The 13,718-nt window shown below is 35.1% G+C and overlaps 1 protein-coding gene across 4 annotated transcripts in view; it reads left to right on the forward strand.

Annotated features, from left to right (window-relative positions):
* The window catches only part of LOC106141116 (glycogen synthase kinase-3 beta), a 28,580-nt gene extending 15,182 nt beyond the window's left edge, over nt 1-13,398 (forward strand). For all 4 annotated transcript variants that reach the window (XM_060948026.1, XM_060948028.1, XM_060948027.1 and 1 more), the window contains exons 2-9: nt 2,246-2,436; nt 2,758-2,841; nt 4,997-5,107; nt 5,554-5,791; nt 6,359-6,456; nt 8,785-8,880; nt 10,233-10,533; nt 11,110-13,398. In XM_060948026.1, the coding sequence (XP_060804009.1) occupies nt 2,246-2,436; nt 2,758-2,841; nt 4,997-5,107; nt 5,554-5,791; nt 6,359-6,456; nt 8,785-8,880; nt 10,233-10,533; nt 11,110-11,192 (1,202 nt within the window). In that variant the 3' untranslated portion in view covers nt 11,193-13,398. The remainder of the gene's footprint in view (nt 1-2,245; nt 2,437-2,757; nt 2,842-4,996; nt 5,108-5,553; nt 5,792-6,358; nt 6,457-8,784; nt 8,881-10,232; nt 10,534-11,109) is intronic.
* The last annotated feature ends 320 nt before the right edge of the window (nt 13,399-13,718 follow it).

Here is a 13,718-nt window from a genome sequence, read left to right on the forward strand (position 1 = left end):
TTCATAGCTTTAACTTTCTTTTATAGGATGGATTTGTTTTTCGACAACATCTTGTACCTTATGCATTTTTCAAGACTACTATGGTAAATGAAAAACATTTGAGTTTATAAAATTTGAAATACGTAATTAGAATTTTTGTAATTGATTAGTATTATTAACTTAAAAATATTTTTAAGCTTAAGTCATTGATTTAATTGCAAAATTATTTTAAACACTTAGGTGACGTGCATGATAAATAGTCTCACTTGTTGGTCACTGTCACAAACCATTTTTTTAAAGGTGTGTCATTTGTATCTACTAAGATTTTGTAAAATATTTTCAACAGTGTTATTGCGTTTGGGGGTTTCTTACATCAAACATTGATATAAGAAACTTACGAAGTAATATGCTTACGCCGCTGTGTAACGTTATAAATAGTGGCCCGAAATGATTAGTTAAATGTAGTAGGAAAATGTGAGACCCGACGCATTTAAAGTTTATTTAAGCCAGTTGGATATGGACTGAGTGGTTTCATACAGTTTTAAATAAAAATACGGTTTGTTAATGATCATTGCCATTAATCTAACTTGGTGTCCTATTTTTTGGTATAAATGAGTTACAAAAGAATAGGCATGTGTTTCTAAATTGATCTTAAGGACCAACATGTATCTATGATTTAACTTTAAATAAATTAAAAAATCGTAAAATATTTTTACCGCAGTATCAAATTAGCCCTACAACAGGATGGTTCACAAAAGATGTTACGAGATCGATACGCGTTATTTGCAGTTTTTAGCTTACTCAACTAAGTAGTAGGTAGGTACTGTATTCCAGTTGGTTTTGAAAATGACAAATCAAGTGCTCACAACATTGTTTGTTATTTATTTATAAATTATTTTAATAAATTGCAAATGAACACGGTTAGCTGATAATGACTAGCAAGCCATGTGATGTTTGGACTTCTACACACGAGGAAACAGGTTTTACTTTTTTATCCATATGACTTCTTAAAAAAAAACTGACTGACATATCAACGCACACACTATGCCGCTGGATTTAAATTTTGTTACGTGGCTAGTGGTGCACCAAAAGAGGATTTCCCGAAATTATAGCGGAAACATCAGTGGTTCCCGGGACTTTTGAATAGGACATCTCCATCTCTTTCGTAAAAGTTGGGATCCTAGTTTTAGACGATGAGCTAGCAACCTGTCACTATTTGAACCTCAGTACCATCATTAAGCCACACAGCTAAACGTGACCCTTCAGTCTTTGCGAGACTGTTGGTTCTGGATACCCCGTTATGGATAAAGACGTGATTATGTTTTTTTCGTATTACGCGGGCCTACTCTAGGATATACATAAATACATATATCAATAATGTTATTCTATGATAGTAGCAGTAGTTGCTAGTTAGAAGCCGCGCTACAATGTGTAACGGATTCATTTGCGTCATTACTCAATTGCATTAGAGAGGCCATTCAGACCGTTGTGTAAGAATTTCTATCCCACAACATGCTCTTGTTGCATTTTTTAATTAGGTTCTTATTATCTTTGTTGGTGGGCCTCTTTTAGTTCAACATTTCTTTGTTGTATTTTGGTAAGATCCTAGTATGTTAAGTGTCTTAAATAATGAATACTAACTTCGCTCCAGTGGGGATTTCGGTATTAAAAGTACCTTATGTGTTATTGAAATATACCTACCGTTGTACTAAATATATCTACCGTTATACTAAATTTAATCAAAATCCGTCCACAAGATTCTGTATAAAAGAGTAACCAACATACCTACATGCATCCTCACAAACTTTCGCGTTTATGGTATTGGTAGAATAGGATATTTACATGATAAAACTTTTACAAGGTGCCCCAAGATATAAAAGGACATATGCCCCAAGATATAAAAGGACATACAAGTAAGCACAAACCAAATGATCTTCATTTCTCATTTCTGACAGCGTAAAGAATAACAATACTGGTCAATCATGTCATTTTCTTTCAAACTTGTCATTGACCAACTGTTTAGTCTTTTGATTTAACTTGAGTATAACAATTGTGTCTGTGCTTGTGAAATGAAAATTTTGTTTTTCTCGTGTCCTTGCTTGTTATTTTTTTAACCTCTACATACTGGTCTGATCAGTAACTCTGGAAGAAAATTGGACTCTTACAAAGAGCGCCCCATATCCTTATTGTAACTTTACGAGAGAGGAAACTATTCTTCCTTCCCAAATATGTTTCGTTCTAAAGTTTTTCTTCTGTTTTGTTGCAGGCAAGGACGGCTCAAAGGTGACGACTGTGGTGGCCACGCCGGGGCAAGGCCCCGACCGGCCCCAAGAAGTGAGCTATGCGGACATGAAGTTGATTGGTAACGGCAGCTTCGGCGTCGTCTACCAGGCCAAACTATGTGACACCGGCGAACTCATTGCCATAAAGAAGGTGCTCCAAGACAAGAGGTTTAAGGTAGTATGACCTTTATTATTTAATGTCCGTCTGATTACGTTAGTAGAATAAGGCAACACCTGGCTTATGACTTCAGACTTTAGAGACCCAAACACTTCGATCAACTATAAACATATAGAAAGTAAGATGATGGCCAAACACTGATAATTTCATTTTGATTGGAGATTTATAAAAACAGTTTATTATTAGCCTAGTGAGACTTAATCTTTCTACACGTTCTTGTGTTTAAAGCTGATAATGGAAATACATGAACAAAACAATATTTTGTTCATTGCATATTAGTTATCCATTTTTTTAAATATATTACTTGTTCTTTTTCAGAATCGAGAACTTCAAATTATGCGACGATTGGAGCATTGTAATATTGTGAAATTGAAATACTTCTTTTACTCAAGTGGAGATAAGGTAAATATTTAATGTAATAGTAGCATAGGCGAATATATATATTTTTTTCTAATTCTTTTTATGATAATGTTGATTGGTTTTAGCTTTAAATTGATGTGTTAATTTTGTATTTAATGAATTAGCTATGATATTAAGGGTATGTTATTTGTGTGTTCTATTATGGGGGAAGGCGGCAGTGCCCGCAGCAGTGAGCTCAATGTTAAACGCAATGCAGTCTCTTGAAGTCGCAGTATGTCAGAACTATTAAAATTGTTGCGCTAGTGTGCTAACGCACAATTTAGGTCTACCGATATTGTTGGCACAGGTTACCGGACATTAATTCTTACAAATTTATATTATTCTTTACTCCTTGTTTTATTTTTGTTTAAAAAATATTTTCTATGAAGAAAACATATAAACTATACCAAACTAATAAAGTGTACAAACAAAAATTTGTAAACATAGATTGTTATCTATGTCTATTTTATTTGAACTTTCCTAGATGAAACAAAATATTATTTCTAACATATTTTCCTATAGTTAATCAACTTATCTAAAGTCGTCTAATTCAGACCCTATAAAATAATTTTCTCTTTTTATTTTCGGTAACCTATGATGCCTAACAATTGTGTGCCCAATAAATAAGAACAAGTCCTAATCACGCCACAAGCCATATTATTGAAATCATGAGCTTTTCTTATCTACCATCGATCATTGAAATAATATAGGACAGTTTATTTTAACACGATATTTGTGTTTGCTTGCTTATTTTTGTGTTTTGTTATTTGAGATTCGGCTTCCGTCATTCCACCGACCGACATTCGTTTTCATTTTCATTCATTATTAAACATATAAAATGTTTCTAGAAAGAATACTATTTAATGATAAGGCGATGTAGGTTCATAGAATTTAAATGAGGTCTCACCGTCTAAATCATTAAGTGATTGACATATTGACCTACGCAATCGGTGTTTCGGTAACGGAACAAATCCAGTAACGAATATGTTTGTTCCAAACAATTGTATAGCAAACGACATTCACACTTTATTGAAAAGGGCCAAAGACAAAATCAATACAAAGTACTTATTTATAAATGACCCCACTCTGTAGGTAACGTGGCAACCACAATTTATTTTTGCTTATATGACTTTTTTTTCCTTTTAGTTAGAAATTGGGGAAATTTAGGAGACGAATTTGTAACCGCGCTTTGTTATATAATAGAACTTATTTATTTAAACTCGCAAATATTTTTGCTTGTATTCATGTTTGATAAATATACTGACACAAGTATTTATATACTGATGCGTATTTCTCGTACAGTTCAAGGTCTGTCATTTCAAATTTCCTAGTTTATGATTTTTATAACGCAAGAGCCAAGAACCTTTGGAGTTCAGCCAACATAGATCTTAGAAACTTATCCACTGGAATGAACCATTTATTTATCTCATTTTATTATACGTTCCAGTGCAGTGTTAAGAATTAAATTTTGAAATGAGATACAGCCATCTACATTTTGTAATTTTGCACAATGTTTCATGTCTGCTTTCTCGCAACGTCCTAGAAAAATAAAATTTAACCTTGTGTTATTTTTATAGAATTTGTCACTTAATGATTGAATTTGATTTGTTTTATTTTATTTTTTGTTCAGATTAACAATTACATCATCAAGAATGATACCACGTTTTAAAATTTAAAGTACTATTCCATATTTGTAGCTTGGTGCTATATTGAAGACCACAGAGATCTGAACATCTGTCTGTCAATTGGTAAAATTCCTACTTCAGTCCGATTCTGAAGAGAAAGAAAAATTACAGTTCTAAAACCTTACCTCTTAATCTTATTTCGAATGTAAATTCTCTTGAACAACGCGGTTTGTGTGTATAAGAGAATGTACAAACTGAGATAAAGTCCAATAAAATATGTTGCAAAATCTTACTCTACGACGATTTTTGATTTTGCGGTCCAGTCCCCTGGTAGAGTGTCATATTTTTATGGTCTTCGCTGTACATTCAAGCTACTGTGAAATGTACCATCACAGGTTTTCTTGTAAAATGATAATTCTATGGCTTGTAGTTTTCCAAATTAAGACTGAAATATTTGAAGAAACTCAATTATATTAGTGACAAGTTACTTAAGATTAAAGACAATGTGTTAATATTGTTTTGATTGATTACAGAAAGACGAAGTGTACCTGAATTTGGTGCTGGAGTACATACCGGAGACTGTTTATAAAGTCGCTCGTCATTACTCCAAAGATGAACAAACCATACCCATTAGTTTTATAAAGGTATGCGAAGATTCCCTTGTTTATGATGACGCTTTTTTATTGGTTTACCCGAGTAATAGATACCAAATTGACCTGAATGCCAGTGCATAAACTCGCATTTCTGTCTCAATGAAACTTTATTGTTTGATAGCACGTAGACAGCTTAATGTTCTTTCCTAAATGCCCAGTTGTAATTCAAATGGCATAACTTTGGATTGGACTAATTGGAAATTGAATATGTAATGCAAATTCGCCTACAACTTGTTTGCCTGGTGTTAAAATCAATAGACATAAGTAGTTCAAAAATGGTAATATTAGAAAAAATCTAAATTATACATTATAAAACTAGTAAAACAATTGAAAAATCCATCACTAGCAAGCCTTTCAAAATGTAATCATAGGCTAATCTTCAATTACAAGATCGGATTTCCAAAGGACTGTAATTAAAAATATTTTGATTTTCACAGCTCTACATGTACCAGTTGTTCAGAAGCCTGGCGTACATTCACTCGCTCGGCATTTGCCACCGAGACATAAAACCACAAAATCTATTACTCGACCCGAAGACAGGAGTTCTCAAATTGTGCGACTTCGGCTCAGCTAAGCACCTAGTACGCGGGGAACCTAATGTCTCCTACATTTGCTCGCGGTACTATCGCGCCCCCGAACTTATTTTTGGCGCCACGGATTATACGACGAAAATTGGTGAGTAAAATCTAAAAATAAATTATCTGTTCATACTTTCGATTCGATAGGTTATATAGTGATTTTTGACCCATCTTTGCCAATTCCTTAAAGCTGAGTCCACTGAAATCGTCATAGTGATCATATTTTACATCTGTAAAAAGATTTTTCCAAGTTTTAATGATCGGGTGCCTGCCAGACGTTGAATCACTCTGGTAATCCTTTATGCACTTTTGTGCTTTTGATTTTTTACTTTTTCTACTACATAAGAAGAAGAGATGGAGAAGTCGTTTTCTATCTGAAACCATTTGGCAAATAGTGTTTATAGTAATATGATAATTAATAAATTAACTTTTTATTCTTCCTTTTGGCCTTTCTCCTGATTACATCCTTACCTCTCTTGAGAGGAGCCCGTTCTCCTTCGACCAAAATCATGGATATAAATAACCTGGACCATAACTCTTAATGGATCATAGTAAGAACGGCACTTTATAACCAGGATTTACACCAGGAGCGAGAAGAACGTAGGGTATAGGGCGTCACAAAAACATACGTCGATTTTTAAAATATATGTTGTGTAATTCGCAGATGTTTGGAGCGCCGGGTGCGTGGTTGCCGAGCTGCTGCTGGGTCAGCCAATATTCCCTGGCGATTCGGGTGTCGATCAGCTGGTTGAAATCATTAAGGTAAATTAACAGTTTTTGAATGAATTATCTATCATCGGTGTATAGCTTTACCAGCAATATAGCAGACTTCGCCATATTGCGTAATTTTAAGTGGGTTGAAATTTTGAGCTGGCAAAAGTAAGCAGTACCTAATGTTATTAAGAAGTTAGTTTTATTTATGGATCCTTTAATACCTACATTTTATAAAACAGTACGGTTTATATTTGAAAATAGTGCACTATTGTCAAAGCTTTGTCCTATTTGGTGTTGCTATATAAAATGCAGAACTAGCGCCCTCATTCACTGCTATATAACTAACCAAACTTTACTAACTGATTGAAAGGGCCAAGCACAGAAGAAACTATTAGGCATGGCAAATTTGGCATGTAGGATTCATAAACGTAGGGAAGCAGGAAGAGGCTATCCCAAACATACTACGAGAACGGGATAAATTGGGGGTTTCTGATAAACACGGGCGGTATCGCGAGTCAAAAACCTTGTTGAAGTTTTAACGATTTAAACGCTTATCTATTTGATTTGAAAATAATGATTTTAATACACATTATCCACTTCTAAAACAGCGGGTGTAGGATAGGTTGACAGTGCAACCCTACTCTATAAGTGACCTAGAACATAAACCCAGGATTAGTACGCCTTCAACGTTTTCAATGTATCACGTGATTTAATTGTAATCCAATTTAAGGGATAACGTGAAGGCGAAACCTTTTATTTCTACAAGTAATTAGTAGTAGTGTGTGTAGGTGTATGTTGGTGATATCAGCTGATTTTATGTGGGATATCATTTTAATGGGTTTGGGAAGATTAATTTCAGGTTACGTGTAAGCTAACATTTTGTTCATCAATAATGAATTTATATGAGGAAGTTTCGGAGGTCTGCCCTAAATGCTATTGTCTACGTTTCAAACAGAACCTATAAATTTTATCAAACATTTCTTTTTTTTCGTTTTTAGTTAAGAAATTGTGTATAGCGTATTACTAATGCATTATTAATTTTATTGATTGCAAGACAGCATGTAAATTATTTTACTTGCATAAGAAGTTTTGTCAGAGATTGTTTGATGGGTGTTCTGCATGACACAGCCCGCCTTGGAAATATTCATGGCCTCATTACATACAAACAAACTCCTACTCGTCTTCCTCCTGGCGTTAATACATGCATAGTCACCTCTTTGGTGCCCGGAGTGCGCCTTTACTCCATTTGGATTGGGTAAGTCAGGTCAGAGGAACTTTACCCATATCGTATAATAGTAAAAGTGCACTTGATGAATGCCTCAATTCCTTTATTCGCTTTTTACGTCACTCATGGGAAAGAGATGGAGTTGTCCTATTGGTTGCCGGGAACCACAAGGCACATATAAATATTAATCAAGTATAGTAGTATTTATTAGCGATTACTTTAACGGAATATCACATTACAATGTAACTATGAGATGGAAATGTCAACTGTAACAATAACACGTAGTTTAAACTCGTTAAAGTGCATATAATTCCACTAGGGTTCACAGAGGTTTACGACTAGGAAATTTATGTTGGCTAATCGATTCTTTTTGTAATCCTGTTACTCTTTAATACATTGTGTTTAATATATACATATTTTGGAGCCTCCAAAAAAATGTAAAACGAGCATTTCCGAATGCAGCCTGTGAGACACCTGAAGATTAAGTATATTCGAAGATTCGAAAAGAACTTACAAATCTTTATAATATTAGTATGATAGTAAGGATAGTATAGGTGGATAAAATTTCATTCGCATTATATCGGTATAAGACTTGAGTCAAAGTGTTTCTTACTTATTTTGGCGAGTTGTCAATTTTATTCACGTGTTTCTTATCTGTTTTCGTTTTCTTATCGAGGGGTTGCATGATCAATCGATGAAGAGCACTCTGGCGTTAATGTGCGATATAGCTAATCGCAGTTGCCAGTAGGTTAATTTTATGACATAGACATATCGATTGGAACTAATGTGGGGCGCTTCGTAAATTGCTGGAATCATCTGATTATCTGGTGATTCATGCGTGCAATGTCAACTAGCTAGGAACAGCATCACAACGTATAATACTCGGGTTTTAATTAGAACACACGTTAATTTTGATGCAAGTTTTATTTGTGTTTCATTTTAATTCTGGGAAATAATGTTAACTGTTATTAGTACTCAAAAGAAATTCAACGGCCAACTGGCCAAACTCCATATTATGAATTACCTACGTGGAAGTTCGTCAAAATTACTTTTGTTTCGTCGGGGAAAGTCACTTTTAATATTAATATGATTTGTGTATTGTTTGATGTCATGCCAACAAAACACTTTGTAACAACTTTATGAATTAACAGGTACTAGGAACACCTACGCGGGAACAAATCCGAGAAATGAATCCGAACTATACAGAATTCAAATTTCCACAAATCAAGAGTCATCCTTGGGCGAAGGTGAGTTCATGTAGATTTCTTGTATTTTTTATATGTTGCTATGTTCGTTCAATAGTTTGTAGGTCAAGCGATTAGATGAATGCTACACTGATTTTATGCATATTGTCATTGTTTTGTACATTCCGTTTCATGAATTCCATATTACTATTTACATTTGTATAGACGAAACATGAATTTAAAAAAATTGTACTTAACTCATTTTATATGACTTGCAAACTTGGTATTGTGGCCATTAAGAGGTTGGCCGAACGGATCGATTATAAATAGGTTATTCTAATTATACAATTAAATTAGATCTGTTATTTTAAGAGATAGATAATCCTAGCTAGTAACTCAAATGAAATAAAAATTTCCCGAAAACGGATATCGTTCATAGAGGTAGTTAGGTTTGAGGCTTTGATTATAACGCGGGCATTATTACAGTTGATGTTGCAGCGAATGTCAATGCCCAAGAATGCCACTGACCACCAGCGTATTCGAGTAAGATATTCCATTCATGACCTAAATGCCTCCATTATACCGCCTTGTAAACCATCAAAGCATCCTATAACGCTTTTTTTCATATAGATTTAATGCAATTATTGATATTTTTGTAATATATTAATGGAGGCATTTTAGAGTTTGATGACGAAGCCTTTGGCATGAGTCGAAGTCTTAAAAGACGACTAATTGAGTGCCGCTGTTTCTTACTACAAATTTTGTTTGTTGGTGTTCAGTGTGCAATCGTCTTTGAGCAGTTTGTTTGCATACTTAATTTTCCATTTTAATAAAAATTCTTACGTCAAGAAACAAACTAGCAGAAACACCTTTCATCGTATCATGTCGTACATTTGTTTCTAAAAAGTTCCATTGAGGTTTAAACTAACATGTAACTTTGTAAATATAATCCTCGAAATAAAATTTATATGAATCCGGGGTTTAACGCAAAACCGGCAATATGCAAAATTTACACTCGTGAATTGATGTGTTAGTTGCAATTCGCGAAGCCTCTTATTATAGGGTATTATGAAAATAATCGCGTTTTTAGAACATAGAGTAGAGAAGTTCTTGCGTTGGGCCCTGAATTAATTAACACATTCGGAGTGTGATTGTTAGAAGTAATTTCGTTTTAAATTATTTTATAATTATTACTTCAACAGTGAACGTGAACAGATGAGACTTAAATATAAATTCAATTGTGCGTAAGGAGCAGTTCTCCCCAAGCCCAATGATTGTTCTTAAGTCCTCAGAGTAGCTTCTTATGCTACCACCTACTATAGCGTGCGTACCGACACTCTCGAAAAGGCTGAAAGTCTGCAATCAGCTGGATAAACCAGATTCAGATAGTGACTTAAAATTTTATTCCAATCCAGGTATTCCGCGCGTGCACCCCACCGGACGCGATCTCACTCGTGTCCCGCCTGCTGGAGTACACGCCCGGCGCTCGCCTGTCGCCGCTGCAGGCGTGCGCGCACAGTTTCTTCGACGAATTGCGCGAGCCGGCCGCGAGGCTGCCCAACGGGCGGTCTCTGCCGCCGCTGTTCAACTTCACCGAGTACGAGTTGAGCATCCAGCCGTCGCTCAACGACTTCCTGAAGCCGCGCGCCGCCGCCGCCGACCTCGCGCACGACGCCAACGCTGCGCCGCAGCCTCCGCCGGACCATGACGCGCAGGGTAACTGTCTCTCTACCTTTTTTGGGGTTCCGTAACCTAAAAAGGAAAATAACGGTTCCCTTTAAGATAACTCGGTGGGCCGTCTGTCTGGTAAGATTCTTAAAAAAGATGAAAATCTAAAGGGTACTTCCCGTTGACCTACATTTGTGAAATTTGGCACAGACTATAATACACAAAAGGAATCATAAGTTATAAAAGTTGACAAACTTTGACAAATATTATAGTTTTTATTATCAGAAGATTGTAGGGAACAGTTGGTATTTGAGTTCAACTCGATCTAGTTTTTGTTTGAAAAGGAAAAGCAATAGACCTATTTAGGTTGTTCTAGCCATCCCACTGTTGAGGCTGCCCCGCCTCTTTCTATCTTTTTTATCATCTATTCCTCAAATTATACTACCATTGTGTCCTCAGATTCTCTAGTTCCATAATAGATATCTACAAAAATATTGGACTAGGCTAGAGAAACAAGTAATTAGGTGCTAAAAAAAGACAGAAATACAAACTGACTAGTGCATAAGATAAAAGTTTGGGGCTGTCGTTAGAAAATATGATTTTTGAAATGACTTTGTATTGCAGGCGAGACGCCGGCGGGCGGCGCGGGGGGCGCGGGCGGCGCGGGCGGCGCGGGCGGCCCGAGCGGCTCGCCGGGCGCGTCGTAGAGCGCGGGCCGCCACTCCGCCCGTCTCCGGCTTCCAATCCAGAACGAGACTCGTTCCTATGCTATTTAGTGATAGTCCTTTTCGTGTTGGCCATCGGGAAAAATTATATGCATAATAGGTGTTTTCGGCGAGTAATCGTGTGATACTGTAGTATAATTGTGGATGAAGCTTGAGCTGTCGTAGTCGGTGAGAAGGGTAAAATCCACTGTAGTTTCTAAACCGTCGCAATGTGATTACTTTGTACTTTTGTAAGCTCAAATTGTCTTTTATGTACATACCTTAAATACTGTTTTTAAAATAATGTTTATTTGGTAAACGACAGATGATTATCTGGACGAATTGTTTTATTTTCTTGTCACTTTCTTTTCTAACTATTTAGAATGTTTCGCCGTAGTTTTTTTGAGATGTTGCATTAGACGCGAGAAGGTAGTCACATGTTTGTTTCACATGAATCACCTATTGAGATAGCCACATGATATGTAATGAGGAGCGTCGTAAACTTGCTTGGGCCGTGTAATCTGTAGAGAAGACATATTTAGTAGTGCATTAGCGTATTTATTGTTGGAACGTATCACTAACTCATGAAACGTACGCCTAGTGTATTTCAACAATGAAAAAAAATAGTAAACGGAACATTTTTGCATTAATAGGAAGCAAACTTGTAAATTTTTAAAACTAGCATAAACTGATCTCTCAAGATAATTTAATATTTAATGATATCTCAAAATATTATGTATAAACAATGCAGAGGATATAAATTGCTAGATATCATTATAATAGATGTTTGTTTCTCAGCAACTCGTATGTTACAAACATTATTTTGCGGTGTACCTTATCTTATCCAGTGCTGGATAACTAATGTATTTAATAGCACTGTCGGTGTCCTAATGTAACAACATAGTTTTTCGATAATATTGTATTCTATATTCAATAAATAAATGATATTTCTATTATATAAAATTTGTCATTGAGAACACTATCGTTATTAGTAGTCATTATGAAACAATGTTAAAATAATGCTATAAATTTCATTGTCATAGTTTTAAGTATTCAAGTAATTTCTTTTTGCACTTCAATTTGGAATACAGTTACAAATTAGGGCGAAGGTATTAAAACCTTTAAGTATAGATTAACGTCATGTTTTATTCGTGGTGTAGAAGTAGCCCATACGCATCTTTATCGGTGTAATGTCCGTGTATCTGTCTTGCACCGTTAGTATGCATTTGTGTGGAGCAAGGCAGCTGTTGCTGAAGAGAGTCAACTGACGCCGCTGCCGGAAGGAGCTCGCGACCTGCTTCAATATAATCGCTTTACAACTGCGGCATTTGTAATATTATATTTTGTTGTGTGTAAATTATTTATAAATAATTATAACATAAAATCATAAATATGAATTATGTGCAACTATAATACTTGGACCGACCCCGATGGATGATGGAATAGGAACAAAGTGGTGTCACAGAATACCCGTGACCTTGCGAAAATCAAACCTACGAGCCTGCCTTTTTAATATTTTTACTTTCCGCCTCGTTACGGCATATATTCCATTTCAGTTGTAGTTTTATTATAACATTATTATCAACATTGCATGTTCACGTATCCCAGCATTATTCAGACAACATTTTTCATGCCAGGGCCACAAAAGTAATACACATGATTATTATGTATTACCATTTATGTACCTATGTACTAATTACGTATAAATTATTGTATTTTAAGAGATGCGCTCGGCGCATTGATTTGAAATCACATAGTGGAGCTTAGTTGTCGTCGTTAAGGCTATTGATTTGCTGACACTCCTTGATGATTCGTGTAAATATATTATAATTATCTTTATAGTATGACTCTGAGGAACGTGTATCGGTCAGCCCGCTGCGGTTGCCGCTCGTCTAGGGCTCCAAGACACGGTAGTTTAGATATGCATATTTTTATTAAGTCTATCTAATATAAATTTTGTAATCCACGTTGCTTCTAAAGACCCTCTGTGTATAAAATTGAAGACATACTAGTGACCTGAATGTTTGATGCGAAATTATAAACGTTTCTATCCCACTCAATTCTCACTTCACGTTTTACGTGCACGTTTACTGTATGAGAATTGTTTATAAAATAGTTCGAAATGGGGTTATGACTAAATTTATTTCAAGTAAAAATTTTCTTATTACTATTACTGTAATATTAAATTAAATAGCGAGTGAAATTTGTATTTGTTTTAATATTTGTTTTACAGAATTTGAATACATCGTAACACCCATATCGTTGTTAGTTATGAATAAAATAACATAATTATAAAAGTAAATATTAAATGAATAGTAACATGGCTTTTCATTTTACAGTTAAGTTCGCCATCCAAGACCCTGGTTTTCCTTGATTTAAAAATTAATATCAAACATAAAAAATTACCCTTCTTTCCCAGAGGCGTAGGCACAGGCTCTCTTTTCCATTATGTGAATAATTATATTAAAAATAACTGTCTGCTTAACAAACAACAGTAATATTTAGGAAATTAACTTTATGTTGAAATAA

Source organism: Amyelois transitella, chromosome 15 (genome assembly GCF_032362555.1).
Source record: "Amyelois transitella isolate CPQ chromosome 15, ilAmyTran1.1, whole genome shotgun sequence".
In the NCBI taxonomy this organism is placed as follows: Eukaryota; Metazoa; Arthropoda; class Insecta; order Lepidoptera; family Pyralidae; genus Amyelois; species Amyelois transitella.